The 23028-nt window shown below is 47.6% G+C and overlaps 1 protein-coding gene and 1 non-coding gene across 4 annotated transcripts in view; both read left to right on the forward strand.

Moving 5' to 3' along the window:
- LOC135830082 (nck-associated protein 1-like) overlaps positions 1-23028 on the forward strand; it is a 32192-nt gene that overhangs the window by 5729 nt on the left and 3435 nt on the right. Inside the window, exons 6-29 of one of the 3 annotated variants that reach the window (XM_065342469.1) lie at positions 148-241; positions 536-601; positions 1501-1572; positions 2607-2655; positions 3370-3517; positions 3840-3902; positions 4578-4674; positions 5493-5750; positions 6146-6230; positions 7373-7437; positions 8023-8168; positions 8707-8766; positions 9337-9409; positions 10314-10433; positions 10618-10760; positions 11994-12125; positions 13149-13242; positions 14767-14803; positions 15194-15296; positions 15924-16045; positions 17575-17672; positions 18368-18461; positions 19834-19916; positions 21072-21237. In XM_065342469.1, the coding sequence (XP_065198541.1) occupies positions 148-241; positions 536-601; positions 1501-1572; positions 2607-2655; positions 3370-3517; positions 3840-3902; positions 4578-4674; positions 5493-5750; positions 6146-6230; positions 7373-7437; positions 8023-8168; positions 8707-8766; positions 9337-9409; positions 10314-10433; positions 10618-10760; positions 11994-12125; positions 13149-13242; positions 14767-14803; positions 15194-15296; positions 15924-16045; positions 17575-17672; positions 18368-18461; positions 19834-19916; positions 21072-21237 (2468 nt within the window). Of the gene's footprint in view, positions 1-147; positions 242-535; positions 602-1500; positions 1573-2606; positions 2656-3369; positions 3518-3839; positions 3903-4577; positions 4675-5492; positions 5751-6145; positions 6231-7372; positions 7438-8022; positions 8169-8706; positions 8767-9336; positions 9410-10313; positions 10434-10617; positions 10761-11993; positions 12126-13148; positions 13243-14766; positions 14804-15193; positions 15297-15923; positions 16046-17574; positions 17673-18367; positions 18654-19833; positions 19917-21071; positions 21238-23028 lie in introns of those variants that run through there. The other 2 variants (XM_065342470.1, XR_010555990.1) reach the window with 2 other exon arrangements.
- On the forward strand, positions 12958-13030 carry Trnar-acg (transfer RNA arginine (anticodon ACG)). The gene has a single exon. It is a non-coding gene; the product is annotated as a tRNA-Arg (tRNA).

Raw genomic sequence — 23028 nt, forward strand, 5'->3', positions numbered from 1 at the left:
TCTCTCTCTCTCTATTCATCTATCTATGTATCTATCCATCTATCCATCTACACAATGCTATCTATCTACACTGTATTTATCTATCTCTCTATCTCTATGTCTGTGTCTCAATGTCTCTGTATCCCCATACTATGTATTGTGTTACAGAGATACCTTCATACCCCGCATTGCTAACATTGTGCAAGGACATGAACAAAACATGTTCAAACGTCTTCATGAAGACATGAACATTTTCCATCGGGTAAGTAGCTAATTGTTATGTTGTGTACGTGGAGCTGTTACTTACAAATGCAAGTCTCTCTCTCTCTCTCTCTCTCTCACACACACACACACACACACACACACACGCACACACACACACACAAACACAAACGAAAACACAAACAAACACACTCATAGTCACATTCACTCATCAACTTACTCACTCTTTCTCTTTCCTCTCCTACTCACTGGTTCATTCTCCCCTGGCATTCCAATGGTGGTGTATCAATTGACATTTGTGTACAATGTCTGTATGCCCATTCCTGCTCTTCAGCCAATCATCCAGTGTGTGACGTCAGCAGGACCAGTGATGATGAGGAGATTGATCAGTGCCGAGCAGGTTAGTGGTGCTTACTCACTGGACCGCACATACCGTAATGTTGCGTATAAAAGCAGATGCTTACGGCCGGATAAGCCGGGGTTCAAACCATGCTTCTATTCAAAGTATGCTTCTATTCAAAAACATGATTCTACATCAACATCATGAGTCCACACAGTGCAGTGCATACTGGCACGCATGTACGTGCACATGTACTTTGCAGAGAGCGGCTTCTATTCAAATCATGCCTCTGTGTCACGGCGCCCTTCGAAAATCGGCTTCTATTCAAGTCATGCTTCTATACAGGTCGTGTTTTTATACGCGACACTACAGTACATCTATTTATCCCATGCACACGCACACCTTGACCTTGATCTTGCCCTTTATGTACACCATGATATTGAATGCCTGAAAGTTCAAGCGGGAGCACGAGCGCAGAATTTGGCATGCCGTTTTAGGTCTCCTGGTCGATGAAACGCGTGTCCATAGACACAGAGAAGAGGATCAGGAGCGGGCCATGGCGGTGGAGTGCTGCTGGCAACTCGTCTCCAGCCGGGGCGATCTTGGAAACTCTCAAGCAACACACACAAACACGCACGCACACACGCACACTGTACAGCAAAACATTTCAGTAGAAAATACTTTGGAGGCATACAGCTATGGCCTATAAAATACTATTTTGAGGAACCTGCAGTATGGTATGTCAGTCTGTCGACCTTGTACACACCGTACCTCGGCTGCAGATTACAGACTTTACGGCCCTTGGAGGTATGGTTATACTGTGTGTGCTTGTGCGTGTGTGTGCGCGCGCGCACGCGTGTGTGTGTGTATGTTCAAGGCTGTGTTATATTATTCGTTTGTTCTTGTTTCTATTGCCCTCTCTTTGTCTTCGTTGCTGTTCTTTCTTTGCATGCACACAGATGCAGAACCAGAACACATTCAACTTGTTCAACAATCCCAACTCCATGCGCAAGGCAACCCAGTACAACTTGGTAAGGGCTACACGGCTACAGTAACATTGAGCACCAAAGAACGGATTGGCGAAGAACATGTCAGGCTAGAAAGTAACCAAATTTTAACCCTTTCAGCACGATGCTACCTGAATGCACCCCACGTCAACACCTGTTAAAGTCGCATTTTCCTATGAAAGTACTACTTGTAGCTGTTCAAGGATCGATAACTTTACCTTCCCTTGGACGAATTCCACGATCTTGAGCTTCCTGAAATGGTCTTGAGACGAGGAACAAAATGGTTTCAAACCCAGCTTGGAGCGAAACCGAAACCCTGTGCTACAGTCTGGCGAACTTCATCCACGTGCTCAACAGACTTGAGCACGGCCAAGACTAAAAGAGCTCAAATCCTCAGCTGCCGTTTCAGTCACCACATTTGTTAAACAATTGCTCCACGAGCCATTCCATGAATATGTCCGCCAGAACCGGAGAAAGTGGGGAGGAACCTATGGCTGCTCCTCTTTTTGCTTGTAGAACTGATCCTCGTATCTAAAATACGCGTTGCTGACGCAGAACTCCACCGATGTAGCGATGCTGTTAGCAGTCAATGAACTTTCTCGTTCTCTAGGATCGCTAGGTTGTGCCAGTGACATCCCAATGTGGAGCAAGCCGCCCCAAACATGCTTTGGTCCACATGAAAACTGGATCGAATGTGATGCGAAAGTTAGTGTTGTCACGACTCGGGCCTGGGTGTGACGTTTCACGTTCATGCCCAAACTTAGAATGGCGCACAGTGTGCAGCGAAATGCAGTGCACACATACTATTCTCTTTTCCTAATTCCCACAATCGAAATTATGTTGTTTGTCATTGCTGCTGCTGTTGCTGCTGCTGGTTCTGCTGTTGCTGCTGCTGTTTCTGCTCCTCCTGCTGCTGCTGCTGCTGCTGCTACTGCTGTTTCTGCTCCTGCTGCTGCTGCTGCTGCTGTTTCTGCTCCTGCTGCTGCTGCTGCTGCTGCTGCTGCTGCTGCTGTTTCTGCTGCTGCTGTTTCTGCTGCTGCTGCTGCTGCTGTTTGTAGCCTGCCGTGGAGTTTATCAATATCGATGCGTTTGTCAAGTGGACTATGTGTAAGTCTAGCTTCTTGTTTACGAACTGTGCTGCTGGTCTATCTGCCAGGTTCTGTGCGTTGCTAATTGGCTGGAACTGTGTCAGCATCTCGTGCAGGATTGCACCCTAGCTCTCTGTCCTACCATGAGCTACCGTGCTGAAGTTTTCAGTTCCCCAATTTTAACATTGTCAATTTTTGGAATTGAGCAAGCCAACTGTCCCCAGTCATGTTTATTTTCACTTCACATACTGTTGTCAGGATAGCTGTATGTATGTACTTGCTTGCACTAGGTAGGAGTACTGCTGTGCAGCCATTGTGCTTTGTGTTGACGAGCTCACAGCACGTTTAGACAACACAGTTGACATATTCTCCGTTACCAACATTGTCACGCTGTATCGCGTTTACCAGTTTATCCGTACTGGTGTGGCCAATGATGTGAAAAGACAGACCTGATTTCTGGTTCAGAGCCGGAAAATCCTTTATCTGTGATGGTTATTTCTTCAACTGAGGCCTTCTGGAACGTTAACTGTTTCTAAGCTGTAATGCACTCAAACTCCACATTGGCTCGGGCAGCATTCTCTTTCCTGACCCCGCGACGGCATTGCCACAAAAACGCCTACGATCGTGTGTGTGTGTGTGTGTGTGTGCACACCCGCGTGTGTGTATACGTGTATATGTATGTTCGTGTGTGTGTATGTTGTCTGCTTTCTCCTTTGGTTGGTTCTCTGCTCAGTCGGGTTCTTCTGCTGCACCGGCACGTTTGTGATGAACGATGACGCAATGGCCCTGGTCAGGATGATCCTCACGGACCAGTACTGTCTGACATTGTTCAGAGATGAAGTCCTGCCTATCGGTCCAGCTCTCGAGGGTGCCGTCAAAGCGTAAGTACCCACTCCTCTTCTGTCTTACTAAGCTTCTTGGTATATTGCCTGGGTGGTCATGTCAAATATGGAGAATAGGTTCATAACTGTTATGTGTTGTAAGAAAGGTCCAAGGGTCTGTGTGTGTGGGTGTGCGTGTTGGTGTGTGTGTGTGTGTGTGTGTGTGTGTGTGGGTGTGCGTGGGAGAGATACACCCCTGTGTCACTTGTCTTTTGCTTCATGTGCCCTGCTGTTGTTCTAATCTGTGTGTGTGTACGCGTGTGTGTGTGCGTGTGCGTTTGTTTGCATCTATGTGTTCATGTGTGTGCTGCTGTTGTTGCAGTGCCAAAGTGCCCAAGCTGGAGAAAGCCTTTGCCGAATCTTTGACAGCAGCCATCACCACAAGGTCAGAATGGACTGTACTGTAGAGATGTAGCTTAGGCTAGTTCTGTTTCAGTGTGTGTGTGTGTGTGTATGTGTGTGTATGTGTGTGTGTGTGTGTGTGTGTGTGTGTGTGTGTGTGTGTGTGTGTGTGTGTGTGTGTGTGTGTGTGTGTGTGTGTGCTGCTGCTTGAGTTTGTTTCTTGACTGCTGTTAAGACCATGTAGGCTTGATATCAGTACATGCCATACGCACTCTACTGCCTTCTAAGCTAGGCTCAAAATGAAGCGCATGCCTCTCATCAGCTTGTGCAAGAATAACCTCAACTGTTAGAAACAATTTGAGAAGAAGAAGTAGCGACGACCCGGCCATTAGTCTATTCTTATTATTCTTTCATTCAACATCATATGCCTCCACTGATGAGCTCAGGAGGAGCGAAACAGCTGTCTGGAGGGTCATTATCAATATCAACCTGTATACCGGAATTGTCCTCGCTGTGGTGATGGTGATGTGAGTGCAGAGTTTGGATTGGCCAAGAGCGCAATGTGGTGGTGTGGTGTATTGGATTCCATAAATGTTAGAAGCAATTTTCAAAGTATTTTCATGCGATTTCTCACTTTTAAGTAAGCACGAAGACATGCCTTTCTCGTGTGTTCATTGTCCTTGTTGATTCTGCTCGATGTTGTGCTGCTGCTGTTTAGCCCTGCTACGCACAAGGGTAGACGTGACTTCTTACGAGGCACTCTGAAGGAATGGTATCACCTGATCAGTGACAAGCCAGGCCTGCTAGGACCCAAGGTAGGTGGTCCACTAGACTCTAGTAGTCTGGCTACTACTACTACTACTACTACTACTACTACTACTACTACTACTACTACTACTACTACTACTACTACTACTACCAAGAGTACATAACCCCCCAGAGTGTGCAACGCCGATCCAGCTCTGTGTAGGGTCTTGGTCGAGCGGAATCGGATCTTCTGATGTCATGCGTACACTTCACACCAGCGCAAGGCCGGTCTCGAGGCAGGGCACCATTGTTTTTGATCCAAGAGTACCCGCGACTCCCCGGGTTCCCCTCAGATGTGTACGGTATTATGACGCAAAGATCCGATTCCGCTCGACCAAGACCCTATGGAGAGCTGGATCAGGCGTTGCACACTCTGGGGGGTTATGTACTCTTGCTACTACTACTACTACTACTACTACTACTACTACTACTACTACTACTACTACTACTACTACAGAGAAACCTGTCTAAGACGACCACCGCTCAAGGGACCTTCAAAACGTGGTCTCTGTTACCAGGTGGTCTCCTTATCCAAGGTCATTTGACTGGAAATAGCATCCCTTGGTCCTGGTGTCAGTGGTCTTCTAGGACAGGTGGTTGCCTTGACAGGTTTTACTGTACTCACTCAGCTAGTCCTTGTTCACAAACTCACTCCTGCAGTTCATACATGCACACGCGCGCGCACACACACATGCACATGCACATATGCACATACGCACGCGCGCGTGCGTGCGTGCGCACACCATGTACCATGTATACGCCTGTCGCAAGCGAAGCACGCAAATCGGCAACCTACGTCTGTATGTGTTGTTTTATTTCCTCGCAGGCTCCTCTAGTGTTGCAGATGCTGTCGATGACGAAAGACGAGGTGCTGTGGCTGTGTCGTCACCAGGATGCACCCATTCCTAAGCAAGCTAAAGGCAAGGTTCATGCCGAGGATTTCCAGGACCCTCACCTGGCTGAGCTGCTATTCTACCACATGGAGATGATGCTGCTGATCAAGAAACATCCAAACATGATCCGCCGCTACTACTGCGACTTCCTGATCAACTATGATAAGGAGAACATAATAGCACAAAGAAATGTAAGACTGACTTCGGGCAAGAGTTGCTATTAAGTGGGGCTTCATCGTGAAAGGGCTCCTAACCTCCTTGTACTCTAAACTGCCTTCCGCTGTGGTCATGTTCATGGGGTCTAGTCATACTCGTAGAGGAACGAGTGAAGTGGAAGCATCAGATAACGTTCAAAGCTGTGCTGGCCATATCCGGTCCGCCATTTGTTTGTCTGGTTCCTTGGCTTGGCTCAGTGGTGTCCTGCGGGCGTTTGTTTCTCTGTGTGTAGAGCAGGGGGCATTGTCAATGATGTGTGTGTGTATATGTACCTGTGTTCTCTCTCTCCCTCTCTCTCTCTCCCTCTCTCTCTATCTATCTCTCTCTCACTCACTCTCTCTCTCTCTCTCTCTCTCTCTCTCTCTCTCAGCAACTGGGCAATGAGGGAGATGAGCATGGTTGTGTGGAGAGTATGCTAGCCAGCCTCAACAACTTGTCCAGCACAAGGCCAAATTGTAAGTCTGCCGCTGTCCTCGGTGCATCACTATGCTGTGCACTTGCTTCAGTGATGGCTTCAAGCTTGGTTGTGTTAACCTCTGGCTCTATTTGTGTATGTTGTATGTGGCTGATGTGACTGTGTATGTGTGTGTGTGTTACCAGATCAGATCATTCCATGAGCACATACGTGCATACTGGCTGTTTGATTGCCTCTTGCTTTCGCCAGAAACAAAAAAAAACTTCTCGACTTTTTTCGTATCCTGAGGAGTTCTTCCTGTGCTCATGAAGTTTGGTTCAGTGGAACAACAACACTTCAAGGCAATGAGTGGATGTACGGTAAAACCTGTGACTAGCGACCACCCCTTGAGGCCAGAGAAAGCTTTCTTTAGTGGCAGGTGGTCCTTAGTTAGAGGGTTTGCACCGCACAACCATATATGAATGTGAGACCGTCCGTGCCTGGCAAAGTGGTCGGTAGTACCGGGCTGGTCACCAGTCACGGTGGTCTGTACAGTCCATTTCAAAACTATAGACGCGTAGGGTTTTTGAAATAATATTTCAAATTTGGCTGGAACTTTTTGAGAATAGTTTTCGGAATATTGCTCAGGACCGCTCCATATAGTTTCTAAACGATTGGATAACAGACGCCCAATTTGGAAAAAATTATGCACAAAGTGATCACAGATTTTATGTGGTATAGATGCTGGCATAACGGTTTTTGCCTAGGTACGCGTCTATAGTTTTGAAATGGACTGTAGTTACATGGTTTACTGTACTTCTTTGAACTACTGGTATGTGCACTGTTATACAAAAGAAAATGGCACCGTTTGAGTCTGACTCGAAGGCACGGAATTTTTATTTCTAGAGGAAGTACAATCTACTTCTGGTGAGCTGTAGCGGATGAACAATCCAAGCAGAATGTGCAGTGCCAAGGAACTATTCCGATAATTCGTATTGATATGTGTGATCCAATGGCTGCGACTTCGCTGTGTGTACATGCTTTGTCTATGTGTTGTTGTGCGTGCTCGTGGATGGGTGTATGTCTGTGTGAGTGTGTGGGCGTGGATTTGTGTGTGTGTGTGTGTGTGTGTGTGTGTGTGTGTGTGTGTGTGTGTGCGCGCATGCACGTGCGTCTGTGTGTGTGTATCTCTGTGTGTTGCAGTTGAGGACATGGACTACAAGCCACCGTCATTGGCAGCTATACGTCTGGACTGGATCCGTACTCAGGTGAGCATTCTACCAAGAGTACATAACCCCCCAGAGTGTGCAACGCCTGATCCAGCTCTGCATAGGGTCTTGGTCGAGCGGAATCGGATCTTTGCGTCATAATACCGTACACATGTGAGGGGAACCCGGGAAGTCGCGGGTACTCTCGGATCAAAATCAATGGTGCCCTGCCTCGAGACCGGCCTTGCGCTGGTGTGGAGTGTACGCATGACATCAGAAGATCCGATTCCGCTCGACCAAGACCCTATGCTGAGCTGGATCGGCGTTGCACACTCTGGGGGGTTATGTACTCTTGATTCTACATTACTCCTCGTCCCACTGTATCCCACTGTGTGTGTATCTGGTTGCTTGTACCTTGTCTGAAAATGTCTGGGTTGAGATTGTTTGTTTGTATCATCAGCTAGGTGTGTTTAGCTTGTTGCTTCGCAATATTTGCTGGTGTGGACCACCTGAATGTGTGTTGATTTCGTCATAATTCATGTACATGTACGAGTATGCTTTGCTGTTCTCTGATCGCTGTCTCTCTCTCACTCTCTCGCGCTCTCTCTCTCTCTCTCCGTTTGTTTGGTCACTGTGATTCTGTAGATCTTCACATCTCAGAATCCCCTGGGTAATCCATTGCGCAAGGCACCGCAGTTCTGCATTGCACTGCACAACACTACGTTTCACACAAACATGGTCGACAAGCTGTTGCCCACCATCGATGAGATCTCAGATTTGGGAATGCTGGTGTAAGTCTGCACGGCGAGTACGAGTATTGGCCATGCTCATCAGATCTTCTGGAGTGTGTATGTGTGTGTGTGTGTGTGTGTGTGTGTGTGTGTGTGTGTGTGTGTGCGTGTGTGTGTGTGTGTGTGTGTATGTGTGTGTGTATGTGTGTGTGCAGTAGGCACTAAGCCCAGTGTGCAAACAAATGACTGTATGACAAGCAAGAAGTCTGAACACTCGGAGTGTCCATGTACAGAGTTCTGTAACATTATTGTCTAATCCAGTTGCCCTTTCTAGCCTGAATGCTTTCTTATTAAGGTGTCAATAACTGCTTGCAGACCATTGTTGTCTCAGCAATAGTAACTTACTCACTGGAATTCCGCACATCTCTTTGTATGGTTCACTTTGTATGGTCTGTGTTGCTCTTATATGCATTGCTGCCGCTGCCGTTATTATTGGTGATGGTATGATGTTGCTGCTGCTGCTTCTGGTGCTGCTGCCTCTGGTGCTGCTGCCTCTGGTGGTGCTGCCTCTGGTGGTGGCGATGGTCTTACTCTACAGGTCTTATCATACTGTCTTGGATCGTGCATTCCAGGATTCTCTCGGTGAATCTCAGGGCAGGTATGTCATTGTTGTCGCCCACGCTGAAGTAATGTCTACTAACATGTCTACTGTATTGTAGTACATTGAACATGTGCAGCTTGCGTTGCTCTGACTCCTAAGTTAACTCCCCCACCCCTCTTGCCCTCAAGTAGCATAGAGCAGAGTTCTGTGATGTAGCTCTTCATCAACGTTATGTGAGTACGTGCTGGGAAGTTTATATGCACTCAAAAGCAATACGATAACCGGCGTGTGTGTGTGTGTGTATATGTGTGTGTATATGTGTGTGTATATGTGTGTGTGTGTGTGTGTGTGTGTGTGTGTGTGTGTGTGTGTGTGTGCGTGTGTGTGTTTATGTGTGTGCGTGTGTGTGTGTGGTGTGTGTGTGTGTGTGTGCGCACGTGCATGCGCGTGTGCGTGTGTGTGCGTGCGTAGTTGCTGCTGTGCATGTTACGGGAGGTAGTATTGATGATGCTCTGGCCCTTCAGAGGTGTTTTTTTTTCATTTCCGAAAGTGTGTTCCGTAGATGTACATGTAGCTGTCAACTTGACAAGTGACTTGGCGTTGCCTCTCCTTCTCGTGTATTTATAGCAGATTCTCGATTGCCATCCCCTACATCTGTGCGCAATTCTGCGGAGAGAACCTGCGCTACTGTCCCGAAGAGGTAGGTCCCGTATTGTTGTACATGTGTTAGTACGCTCGTTTGAACAGCTCTCATCCGGGCAGCGCTCGTTTCTGGAACTGCCATACTATGGCTTGACTGCTTGAAGTCTGTCCTGAATGAGGGTGGTGGTGGATGACTATTAGCACAATGCATCAGCACCGGTGGAAGCAGTTTATGATTGGTCGGCCACACCACAGCCGTTCATACAGTTTGTGTATGACACGGCCACGCCACCCCTGTACATGTATGTGTATGCTCACCAGTATTCGACTGCAGTGTAAAGCAGTCAATGTGCATGTGCAACGCATTCACTTGTTTTGCACTTGAAGTCTGCAGGTTTGTGCCTAGCATTGTGCAAGACCCCCCCCCCCCCCCCCCCCCCCTGTTGAAGCACACTCCGTTTTCATCACCCGGCATGGCTATCGTATAGCCATGCCAATGAATGCCAGTGACATAATGTATGTGTATAGTACTGTCGGTCGTCGAAGAACTGGGGGTCAGCCTCCTAGCCTAGACCGTTCTTATTTCCATGTAATGCAGTCTGTGCACAGTTGAGTCACCGTGTATACATAGTGGTGTGCTATGCTTGGTGAAATTCTAGGCGCTCCGTTCTTCGGCGCTCCGTTCTTCGGCGCTCCGTTCTTCGGCGCCTGACAGTACTGTATGTGAAAGCCCATTCTGCACACAGCTAGCTAACAGTCTTGGCCGTGCTGGCATCAGATATCAAACACAGCATGTCGCAATCTTGCTTTGCAGGTCCATCTGAATGTTAGTAACTGCCTTTGAGCATGGTGGCGTAGGGTACCAAACACAGCATGCCGTAATGCCTGTTGCTGCTTGTGATGTCATTCAATCAATTAGTGAATTGTTCTATTTGGTGCTGTATTTTCTGTGTCTTGTTCAGCTTGCTTTCATCGGTGCGTACTCAGTCAAGCTGGTCAACTCCTACCTGGAACAAATCGCTGACACACTGGGCAAGCGGGTGCTCAACCTGGCGGAAGACTTCATCACCATGAACGCAGCGGTATGTACACCCACGCACACGTGCACACACACAACACACGCACACACGCGCGCGCACACACACACACACACACACACACACACACACACACACACACACACTGACAGTGAGCTCTATGCTGTGCCTGTAGCCTTGACTAACAGTGCACACACAATGTGTACGTATTGATATCTTGTCTCTACAGCTACTGCCACACAATGCTCTACTGCTGGCCGACAGCAAGGGAAAGCGAATCAAGTCTGAGGCGAAGAAGAAGGGCAAGGAGGCTGAGATCTTTGACCAGCCTGGCCTGGAGAGCTACCGTGTACGGCGTGAAGCCCTGTCCAAGTAAGGTTTGCACAACAACTTGCAGGCGCGTAAGCAAGGGGGGGGGGGGGGGGGTTCCCGTTGCCCGGAAACCCCCCAGATGTTCCAAATGAGCAACGTTTTTGGGCATATTTTGGTAGGGCGCACGATCGATCTGGCAAGTATGCAAAACTTCAACAGATCGTAACTCAGTCAAACCTCGCTCAAATCCAACGATCCAATATCCAGGTCGAATAGAAAACTCTCAGCTGTCGGTTGAAACAATTTGCGACGCACTGCGAGCGGTGTCTCTTGACATAAATCGTTCGTGAGTTGAGCCGCGATCTCGCAATTTCAAAAGTGCGCAGTACGACTCGAGTATCGAGAATTTGAGAATTTTCGTCACGCGTACGCGGACTTGCTCAAATTTGCAGGGGCTTCACTTATTATTTTCAAGAGTACACAGCAAAAATCGAAACTCTGCGATCAAGAAAAACGAAATCGCTGGAGCAGGACGCGTTGGGGGCATTTTTCCGCGCCGTCGCCGCACTCTACCGCTATAGCTGAGTATAGCATATAGCGCTGGATATGTACATGGCTGTACTGTGTCCTGGCTATCATGGTCGACCTCATTCTCTCCAGGGTACCTTTCCACTTCCAGGAAGCCTAAGATAATGAAGAAGATTGAGTGAGTAGAACTGAAGTTATGATCCAAAGAACACGAAGAAATGCATAATTTTGAAAATTTCCTATGGCTCTTTAGAAATACAAAATGCAAAGGGTTAGCGAGTCATTGTTTGCGATTCCGTTGGAAACCCCCCTAGAGGTGACCCTGCGTACGCGCCTGACTTGCAGCAATCAAAGGGAATGGCCCGTCTGGCTCGACAGCACACTGTACTGTGCAACACGTTATTTTCAGTGTCACTTTTTAATTTTTCGGGAGAGCTTTGCTCCAGAGTTTGCTCTGTATGAATCGTGTGTGAAGGGAGCTGTTTGCCACCTTGCCATCAGCTACTGATTTTGTAGAGGTCTCTCACACTGCTCAGCTTTAGCCATTCAGCCAAAGACTTGGAAAGGCTCCAGTGGGCCACACCTGGATGGCGTAGGTCGTGAATTTTGATGAAATCCTACCCAGCAGAGTTGCACACTCGGGGGGGGGGGGGGGGGGGTGTTATTGAATTGGCATATAAACCAGACAAGATTGGTGTGTGTGTTTGTGTTTGTGTTTGTTCAAGTATTCTAAACTGTACACATGTGTGCATGTGGTGTTGGCAGGTCTGACGAGAAGCTCTATGGCATCATGGACCTGTGCTACGCACTCAACCTGCTGACATCGCTGGACGTGTGGAAGCATACGTTTGTGCCGAGGGAGTATGCCATTCAACCACTGCAAGCTGCATTCATGGTGTAAGAAGAGCAAACATTCTACTCAAGTCTCTCGCCTACAGTGTAGAATAGGTTCTGAGTTTGGTCGATTTCAAGGGAATGTCATGCACTTTGTTTTGTCGAGTATGTCTTACAGGGTATACCTGTACCATTGATCCCCTTCCCATGCTGTGTTGCTTCACCGCTGGTTTAGGGGGGGGGGGATAGAGCTGGTGAAAGCAAGACTGTAAGGAACGGTGCACTCTCCGGTACAAGAACACGATCAAGTGCAACCGATCACACTTGCTGCTGTACTGGATTGCTCACTGGTCCATCCAGCGGAATGCCTTGAGCGGCTTGTGTTGCGTACCCCAATGCGTTCATCTGTCTGACACAGCATTTTTCCGCGTGCGCTCAAGTCGTTTCACAGAAAGAAATTACGGGGGGGGGGGGGGGGGGGGTATTTGGAGCAGATCATTAGTACTTTCCAAAGCTTCCAGTGTTTCCCCAACAGCAATGTTACTCGTATCAAGAGTACATGAAAACCAGAGTGTGCAGCTCGGATGGGTTGCTGTCACGGCGAAATTCCGTGATTACATCATTTTAGTGATGTAGTGCGTACAAGCAGGATTCAAGCAGGTCTCTTTCTGCACCACTGCAGCTCAGTTGTATGCACTGCGCCATTTCCCGCCTCAGATCTGCACCAAATATGATGTAATCACGGAATTCCGCCGTGACAGACACCCATAGCAGAGAAGACCCCAAGCTGCACACTCTGGTTTTCATGTACTCTTGCTCGTATCCAAAGGCAAAGGAACCCCGACTGGAACCCCTCATGACATGTTTCGTGCCTGCATTGGTATTCTGTGTGACTGGCCGCGTGGCCCAACGGATAAGGCGCCTGACTACGAATCAGGAGATTCCAGGTTCGAATCCTGGCGTGGTCGCATTTTTACTTTTTTTTAATCACCGTCCGTGTCTGCTTGTGTGCGTGTGTGTGTGCGTGCATGTGTGTACGTGTGTGCATGTGTGCGAGTTGTTTGTGTGTGGTGTTTTTTTTTTCAGGCTAATATTTGCTCAGCTGGAGCTACCAGTGGTCCCCAGAGATAAGGATGTCCCCGAAGTGAGAAGGCCCACTGTTCTGCTGAACGCCATCAAGGTAGGTGTGTGTGTGTTTGTGTGTGTGTGTGTGTACACTGTTGTGAGTCTATCACAGGCGTTGTGTGTGATTGTGCAGTGGAGCACGGTCGGTAGAGAAGTGTTCAACGCTCGTCTAGTATGGTGTTGGTAAAATTGCATCATGTCGGCCATTTGCCATGATATCCCCCACAGCTAACCAATTTCAACTATAGTGCTTTTCAACGATGTACTGAAGCAGGTGTGTGAACCTGCATGGGCAGCAGTACAGACTTCTTGGCTAGGTTTTAGCATGCTTCCAGCCAGGTATTTCAATGTACAGACTCCCCTCCCCACCCCACCCCCCAGTGCGGAGTGCAGCGTGTGTACAGTGCACTCTGCAAAGCACGTGCATCCAAGGCTGTGTTAGCATGAGAGTGTTCAACCCGCTACAACTACAGATTGACTGGACCCAGGTTGTTGAAAGGTACTATATTTTCACGATGACAGCCTGAACAAGGCGAGGACGCACTGTACGATACTTGCATGTATTTCACGCCAAGATTGCACATCACTGTACATGTATAGGCAAATTTCCATCCAGAGTAGTCACACAACCATACAGGACTCTAGCAATCGACTTTTGTCGGCATATGTATCAGTTATCTATCTCCCCAGGTCAACCCACATTTTTTCCACCGTACAGACTTGAACCTGGGTTGAAAATTCTCATGTAAACAGTCTAAAGTCCGAGAATTCTAAACCTACCTGAAATATTATCAGTTTCTAGTGAGTAAAAAAGTATAATGAGCAGAGTTGTGCAGCCCAGATGAGCCCAGTGGTGTTGAGAGACCTTTCCAAATCGAAAACTTCACCTCAATGACAAGCTTGCCTTGTTACTGTTGTCTGCCTTCTTATCTACATGCTTGCTCCATAGCATCTTGGTAGAATTAGTGCTTGGCAATCAGTAGGTCCCTGCATCTAATCTCACCTGATCTTGAGAACTTTCATTTTCTCCTCTTTCACAGTGTAGATTGTGGCCAATGATGTGAAAAGACAGACCTGATTTCTGGTTTCAGAGCCGGAAAATCCTTTACCTATGATGGTTATTTCTTCAACTGAGGCCTCTCTTTCTTTTTCCTTTTTAATACCAAGAGTACATGGGCCCCTAGAGTGTGCAACTCCACCATGGATGCTATCCGGGCAGAATTTCAAGTTGACGTCATTTTTTACGGTGCAGCTTGCATTGTACACGTATAATCGTACGTATCCTGGACCTGTGGTGGACAAATCTCTATTTCATGCTTTACAAACTAGTTCAAGAAAACACGTGTGATGCGCTGACACGCAGCACAAACGTCGTGAACTACTCGTGCGAGGAGCATTGCATCATAAGCATGACATCGACTTGAAATTCTGCCGGGACAGCAGGGTATGTGGGAGTTGCACACTCTCGGGGGTTATGTACTCTTGCTCCTTTGGTTTATCTCTCTGTATGTGTACGCAATTCTAAATTGCCAGCTCTTCCTCTTGCTCCTGTGGCTTCTTTTGCTATCGTCTCTCGCAGGGTATCCTGAACATGCTGAGGATGATCGAGAACTTCCGTGAGTTTCTTTGTCATGTTTACGCAAATGGTACCACTGACATCTTCTGTTGCATGCCCATTGCTAGGGAAGCTCGATGTCGAGCACGAGTCACCCCTCTGGTAGCTGGTACTGGAAATGCGTGCATTTTGACCCCGTGGAACGACCTTTTTGATCCTGTCTTGCATAGCTATTATCTTGGCAGGATAATGCGTGTAGTCACTGTGGCCTTTGAACATGCCTCACGAGGAGTACATTTGAACTGATTTTGTTTCTTTCTCATCTGTGGGTGCGTGTGTGTGTGTGTGTGAGCGTGTGTGTGTGTGTGCGTGCGTGCGTGCGTGTGTGTGCATGTGTGCGTGCTTGCGTACGTGTCTGGTGTTTGTTCTCCTTTTCCTTTTCAATGTGCAGTGAACATTGACGTTGTGCGAATCTTCAATGCCGTGCTGCTTCAGCACGCACAGGACATGGAGATCAATAGTCAGCCAACCATCTGCCATGTCTATTCATCATGGTAAGATCAGTCAGCTTGCAGACCTACGGTATATGTACTGAGAATCATTGTCCCCAAACTGAGCATGTGTTGAAAGGCATCCTATCCGCCAATCTTTTCGAACAGCAGCATGGTGTGGGTGTGGTAGCGTCATTCTTGATCTCCACCTGCGGGGTGTGTGTGTTGATGACTGGACATGCCAGGTTCTAACCGCATACAAACACAGTACACAGAGCATAGATCCTGTTCACTGCGCCGAATGTCGTACTCCATCCATCTTTCTCCGCTTTTGACACTGTATTGACTGTGTTTGTTGTTGTTGTTGTTGTTGTTGTTGTTGTTGTTGTTGTTGTTGTTGTTGTTGTTGTTGTTGTTGTTGTTGTTGTTGTTGTTGTTGTTGTTGTTGTTGTTGAATTCTTTATTCTCACGATGGCACCATCGCCAATAAGAGATTGTTGTTGTTGTTGTTGTTGTTGTTGTTGTTGTTGTTGTTGTTGTTGTTGTTGTTGCTGCTGTTGTTGTTGTTGTTGTTGTTGTTGCTGCTGCTGTTGCTGTTGCTGCTGCTGCTGTTGTTGTTGTTGTTGTTGTTGTTGTTGTTGTTGTTGTTGTTGTTGTTGTTGTTGTTGTTGTTGTTGTTGTTGTTGCCAGGTACAACACTGTGTTGATGAAGCGTATCTGTGCTGGCACAGGGTGCTTTGCAACAAATCGCCACTGCTTTGTGAGCCGTGGAAAAGAAGTCTTCCAAGCTGAAATGTACACCGACCCTACAGGTAGCTGACGTGGACTGTTATTGCTTGCTTGTGCGTGTGTGTACATGGTGTGTGTGTGTGGGGGGGGGTCACGTGTGGGTCAAATTTGTCTGTGGGTGTTTTCTAGAGTACTAGTATACAAAAGAAATTGACACCGTGTGAGTCGCGGTGCTCAGTGGCACCATCGCTCGATTCACCAGAACTGACTGGTCGTTCAAAGCAGGGAGTAGTAAAATACAGGGAGGTGACACGAGCATGTACGGCCAGTTTGACGATTGCCTCAGCACCGTTTTCACCCGGCGGGTGAGATTGGGGTACTATGGGTACCGAAGTGTGTACAACACGCGCGCGGATCAGGATTCTCTCGATCAGGGAGTACCGTAAAGTACCGTTGATCCGCCCCCACGCCATGTCGCTTCCCAGCTGGGTTTTCGGCAGGGGGCGGGAATTAGATCAAGGCTGTCAAGTGCAGTACGATGTACAACAACGTAGAGGATCAGTCTCAATATGCTGGATTGTGCACATTTTGATCCTGGATTGGCAAGTATTGTGTACAGCAGTGTATGCGTCGGTTCAACATCGTATTTCGTTGTATACGCCGAAGTCGCTTCACAAGGAGAAAATCGACAGGGGGCGGGAATTAGAGAGGGGGCGGATCAACGGTACTTTACGGTAGTAAAATACCTACCGCCAAAGAGACTCCTACTGCAGCCCGTAGAAACTCAGCGCTGAGAATTTCCAACAATTGTCTGCCTTCACAAAGTTTGGTAGTCGACCAAACTACCACTATGTCAGGATAGAATTCCAGCAAGAGTGGTATCACTTTGGGAGATATCCCTGCGTGCCGTAGATTTTTCCTGTGTCGATACAAGCTGTTTACGACGACGTAGCCCGCATTTCAATCCTTGACAAACTTAGGAACATTTCATTCCGAAAAGTGAACTCCCGAATCTCTAGCATACCATAATATGAAATGCTCATCATCACAAAGAAGGTAGAGAAGTACTGGTTGATCACAACTGAGGAGAAATTAGTGCCGATCGTGTGGTGTCCTAGAGATTTTTTCGACTTCGAAATCGGTGCACTCGCTTTTCATCTCCAATCGTACACGTATTGTTCTCAAGGAAATCACCTTCGTTCTATTGCTCCATGCCGTCGATCGGGACGAATTTCGGAAGGGTGGTACCTTTCCATATGACGATGACACAGATGTATCACAAGAGCAAAACAAATGCTGTTCCATGAGATGGATAGACCTTTTCACGGAATTAGTTCTTCGACAAATACTCAAGATTGATTCAGCAGATCATCTTTTTTTGCGAAAGAAAAAAAAACAAGCGCGAGGCACCCATCAAAAATCACGATTAGTGGCGTGTCACCTCCCTGTATTTTACTACTCCCTGGTTCAAAGTGACGATTTTTTTGTTTCCGGAGGAAGTACTTCACTGAGTATTCATACGAGAGTGAGTGCTATTTCATGCTTTCAACTTACCTTCTTACCAATTGCTTGCACATGTTTGTGATGTATGTGTCATGTTTCAAACTGTTAGAGTTGAAGGCTCTGTGTGAACTGGTCGGTGCGTATGGTATTCGACATATTGGAGATGAGTGTATTGATCTCATTGTGTCGCAAGTCAACGAGATCAAGGTAATGAGTACTGTAAGACATGTTATTATAACGAGTCGCAAATTTAACGATTGTCCAAAATTCATAGGTTAACGAGAAGATATGTTAACGATCTTGCAGTATTCTGCCATATCCACACACAGCATATATGAAGCAGTAAGGCCTCAACGGATCTTATTATAACGAAGAAATGTCATCCGTTAAAACGTTAGATTTGCTTCCTCGTTATATATACATGTCTTACAGTAGGCTACATGTTGGCTCATTGTGTATGTGTGCCTGCCTGTATGTCTGTCTGTCTGTTTTGTGTGTGTGTGTGTGTGTGTGTGTGTGTGTGTGTGTGTGTGTGTGTATGTGTGTGTGTATGTGTGTGTGTGTGTGTGTGTGTGTGTGTGTGTGTGTGTGTCTCTCTCTCTCTCTCTCTCTCTCTCTCTCTCTCTCTCTCTCTCTCTCTCTCTCTCTCTCCTTTCCTCCCCTAGTTTAACCAGTCAAACATGTCTGCATTACTTGTACATATATACTGTACAGTACTGCTAAATAATATCTGATGCAGTGAGTGAATGCCACGCTGTGCGCTGTGCTGCTCTAGACCTGTGAACACTAGGATGTGAAGTGGTACAGGGCACAACTAACACTCACACGATTGTTTTGTGAGAGATTTGAGGAGCTAAGCCTGTACTTTGCACTATCCACTTTCCCCAATTCTGTTGTGACAGAAACTGCTCATCACCAACAAGGACCTGTTGCACAATATCCGCGGCAACTCGGACAAGATTGAAGTGTGCTGCGACTGGATCAAGAAACTGAACGGTGAGAAGAAGATTGCCGCTCCGTCTCACCGCCGCCATCACCATCACTGTCACCGCCATCATGAACACTGCATTGTCACCACCACCATGCCACCACTGCCATAGTCAACACCGTCATCATCGCCATCTCCAGCCATCTCCAGCCATCTCCAGCCCCATCACCAAGGTGTCTGTCATTCTATACCCATCAGAGGTTTGTTTCCAATTGTCATTGAAGTATTACCAAGAGTCGATAATCCCCCAGAGTGCGCAACTGGGATGGGGTTGTGGGACGGCGTTATCCGTGATGTACGTCATTTTTTGGGTCGGACTTGCGTCATTCCGTCGACGCGGTCCACCACCCAAACACACTTCCCCCGCTCATGATGTCACACTATGACGCCGTCCCAGATCTGATCAATGAAGTTGTGCACTCTAGGGGATTATGGACTCTTGGTATTACTCGTCACACTTTGTCACAAGGTACACATCAATATTTCCTGCCTGGCCATTGAATGCAACAGAGTGCCGTTTCACATCTTTGTCATGTGACTCACTTAGATTTGCTGTAGAAAGTGATCATGGCATGTGGGCAGTGGAACCAACATGGCCGACATCATGTGACCCGTAGATGCAACCGTTTACTGGAGTTAGAAGCAATATGGCTGTCCTGTATGGTCATGTGATAGATATGCAGCAGCTATGGACCGGGTGCTTAAGGATGAAGTGGGTACTGTACAAGAAGCGTGTGCACAAATCTGTTGGACGAAATAGTGCACCTATAAGTAGATCTGCAAAGCATCAAAAGTCTCCTGAAAGCACCTACCTAATTATCTTATTACAAGTGCAGTCGCTTGTAGAAGCCCAGTCCCTGTTATAAGCGCACTCCAAGAGGGCTTCTAAGACATACAAGCGCAGTCTCCAATATAAGCGCACAGAACCGCAGTCCCGGTCCCTGCTGGGAAACTTTGTGCTACTGATATAATGAAATATAGTAAGCAGTAATAAGCAATGTACATAAAAAATTATAAGCCCAGTCTCTAGTAGAAGCCCAGTCTCAAATATAAGCCCAGGGCCCGAACTGGTTGAAAAAATAAAAGCGCAGGGCTTATAATGGAGATAATACGGCATTTCATTCAGAAAATGTGTATGGATGACAGCACCTGGACATAGTGCACGCAGTCCGTTCAGTAAATTTTATGTTTTTGTCAATTACTCATAAATCTGAGGGACTGAAAATCGGCTGTCATTCAGGCTATGTGCATAGTGTGCATGGACTGTATGCATACATGTACATGCCAAACTGCCAAACTTTCTCATCTCTTAATAATTTTTTGCTGAGTATTGCTGCTGTTTATACACTGGACTGTGCAACTCTGTGCTTGTCTGTGTAGGAACCGAGGAGTTGCTTCAACGTCTGACCATTGTCGGTACCATTCTGAACTTCAGAAAGCTTCTCTTCAGTGCCATGAAGGAGGTGAGTGTGTTGGGGAGAGGTGTGTGCGTATGCATGTGTGTGTGTGTGTGTGCGTGCGCGTGTGTGTGTGTGCGTGCGTGTGTGCGCACGCACGTGCGTGCGTGTGTGTGCGTGTGTGTGTGTAGGTGTGCGGGCGGCCACATGTGTGTGCGCACATGTGTGTGTGTGTGTGTGCGCACGTGTGTGTGTGTGTGCGCACGTGTGTGTGTGTGTGCGCACGTGTGTGTGTGTGTGTGTGCACATGTGTGTGTGTGTGTGTGTGTGTGTGTGTGTGTGCGCACGTGTGTGTGTGTGCGTGCGCACGCATGCGTGTGTGTGTTTGTATGTGTGTGCGTGTGTACGTGTGTACGTGTGTGTGGCACGGTTGGACATCGTGTGAAAGGAGACCTGAAAGATGCGAACGCTGCGAGAGAAACTTTCCACAGGTGCACACTTTGTACTGATGAGCATGTACATGAGGACAGTGATGGCTACCAGTATAAGTTACATGTATGATCATGTAGCCCCTTGGGTGGGTGTGTGTGTGTGCATTTATCAGGTTCTACTGTACACGTACTCTGTGTTGCCATGGGTCATATCCTGTTCTTTCGGAAGTTTCCAATGCTGATCTTTGGCATTGCTGTGTGTTTTAGACGTGAAGGAGGTTTGGCCAGACACACCAAACTTACTGTGTTTTCTCCATGACTAGTATCCTGAGGACGGCAAATTGCCGATTTTCGTATGGGTTGCCTTTGACTTTGCAGTACTGTGGGAATAAGCGTGTGCATTCCTATTTCTCTTTCCTTTCAATGAAGCGGGTACCAGGTTCAAGTCCTGCTTGGAAGCGGAAGGATTTTTTCCAGCCGTGCTGCGACCCACAGTTAATTGGGAACTCGTGGCCTGGCACGAGGGAAACATGGATGCAGTGAATGTGATTTCGGTCTTTGACCACTTTGTGGTGGGTCTGATCTACTCACCTCCCACCGTTTAGGAGCTGCATCTGCGCCTTGATCCAAGAGGGTGGTGGCGTTCCTGCGGATGCGGAAAACTGGGCCTTTGGCCGAGTCTCACGCGAACCGTGAAATTTTTATTTTTTTTTCAATGAAGCTGCAAGTAACCTCCAATCCAATGCTGAAGTCCTGCTTGTGTGTTGCTACTGTGCTGGTCTTGTTGCAGGTGTTGAACAAGCGTGTGCCGTTCGTCATGAACTCAGTGATTGACTTCAAGGAGCACTACTCGGGCAGCGATAAAGCGCTTGAGCAACTCGACTATCTGGCCATCACCGCTGGTCTCGAATGCATCGTTGATCCCAAACTGAAGTCTGCTCTGGTCACCCAGTGTGGTGAGTATTTGTGGAGGGTGGGGCCGGTTGGGGGGGGGGGGGGGGGGGGTTGTGTGCCCCAACCCCACACTCAACTGAAGTCTGCTCTGGTCACCCAATGTGGTGAGTACTAGGGGAGGGAAGATTAGGGGGGGGGGGGGATGTGCCCCCCAACTCCCACACTCGATAACGAACGTACAGTCAGACCTCGCTTATCCGGTCCTCGCTTATCCGGATCCCTTGCCATCCGGAAGAAAATAGCTGGTTACATATTTACAGCATACGTGATGCATACAACATAAACGGTGTTCGGTTATCCGGTTCCCTCACCTATCCGGATATCTTTGTGGAAAACGGATGTGTGCGGTTAAGCGAGGTCTGACTGTATCGCCAAGAGTAGATACCGAATAGTGTCATGTCAGTCCATCTTGCTGCGGAGCCGTGTGTGAATTTCAGACACCAGTACGTCTTTGACCACCTCTAGAGAGCTTCATTAACCCTTTGGCTCCCCCATAACTCCACTATTTAGCAATAGCCATAATTTTCGCTCAAATTGTGTCAACTTTTGGTCATAACTTACGTTCTAGTAGCCTGATTTCCACAATGGTGGGCTCTCCGGAAAGCTCTTCTCAGCGCAAACACAATGAGCCATCACCTTGCGAAATCAGAGTGGCAGGCCCAGCAAAGGTACCCCATCGCTGGGAATGCCCTCAATCCCTTTCTTCTTCAGCCATTTCAATTTCCTTGCTCGCCCAGCTCAGATTGTTTTGTACTGCCGCAGCAGGTAGCCAGCACCATGATTTACGCAAATCAGGTACTTGAGAACAAGGGGAATTCCCCAGTTCATACCCGAAAATGTGCTTGGAGCGAGAAAAGTGCCGTCCTCCGAATTTCGAGCGCGATATCTCAACAACCGTTGGAGCTATCGTGAAAACGATTGCACCAACGGAAAGCTGAGGACTTCAGCTACACCCTACATACTTGATTTTCATGATAGTGCAATATTTGAATGAGTTATGGCTGTTTGAAGTCATCGACGGAATAACGTCGAAATTTGTATGGTGGGGAGCCAAAGGGTTAAAGAATGGTGACGACGTGGAGAGTTCTTTGTGCATGACATTGCAAGACTGTAGTAGTTACCAGTTTGGATAGATTGAGCTGTTTGTCTGTTTGGTTGTTTGGTTGTTTGGCTGTTTGGCTGTTTGGCTGTTTGGCTGTTTGGCTGTTTGGCTGTTTGGCTGTTTGGCTGTTTGGCTGTTTGGCTGTTTGGCTGTTTGGCTGTTTGGCTGTTTGGCTGTTTGGCTGTTTGGCTGGTGTTTACAGTGCAGTAAAACCTGTGACTAATGACCACCCGTTGGGGCCAGAGAAAGCGGTCTTTAGTGGCAGGTGGTCCTTAGTTAGAGGTTCGCACCGCACAACCATAATTATAATTATGAATGTGAGACCGTCCGTGCCCGGCGAAGTGGTCTGTAGTAGCAGGCTGGTCGCTAGTCATGGTGGTCTGTAGTACCAGGCTGGTTGCTAGTCATGGTGGTCTTTAGTTACAGGTTTTACTGTACCCGCATGGGCAACAAGCAGGGGCGTCGGACACGGTACGGTCACTACGGTATTGACCGTACCACTTTTTTCTCCAGGTACCCCGTGAATCAATAAAATACCCTGATCTGGACTCTAAATTTTGCGAAAAATTCGGCTCCGCCATCCCTCCCACACGAGTAAACTGTACTTGAGATTACTGACCGTACCACACTAAAATACCTTCCGACGCCCCTGACAAGACATTGTACTTAGTATCCAAGGTACTTCTTATCC

Source organism: Sycon ciliatum, chromosome 13 (genome assembly GCF_964019385.1).
Source record: "Sycon ciliatum chromosome 13, ocSycCili1.1, whole genome shotgun sequence".
Lineage (NCBI taxonomy): Eukaryota > Metazoa > Porifera > Calcarea > Leucosolenida > Sycettidae > Sycon > Sycon ciliatum.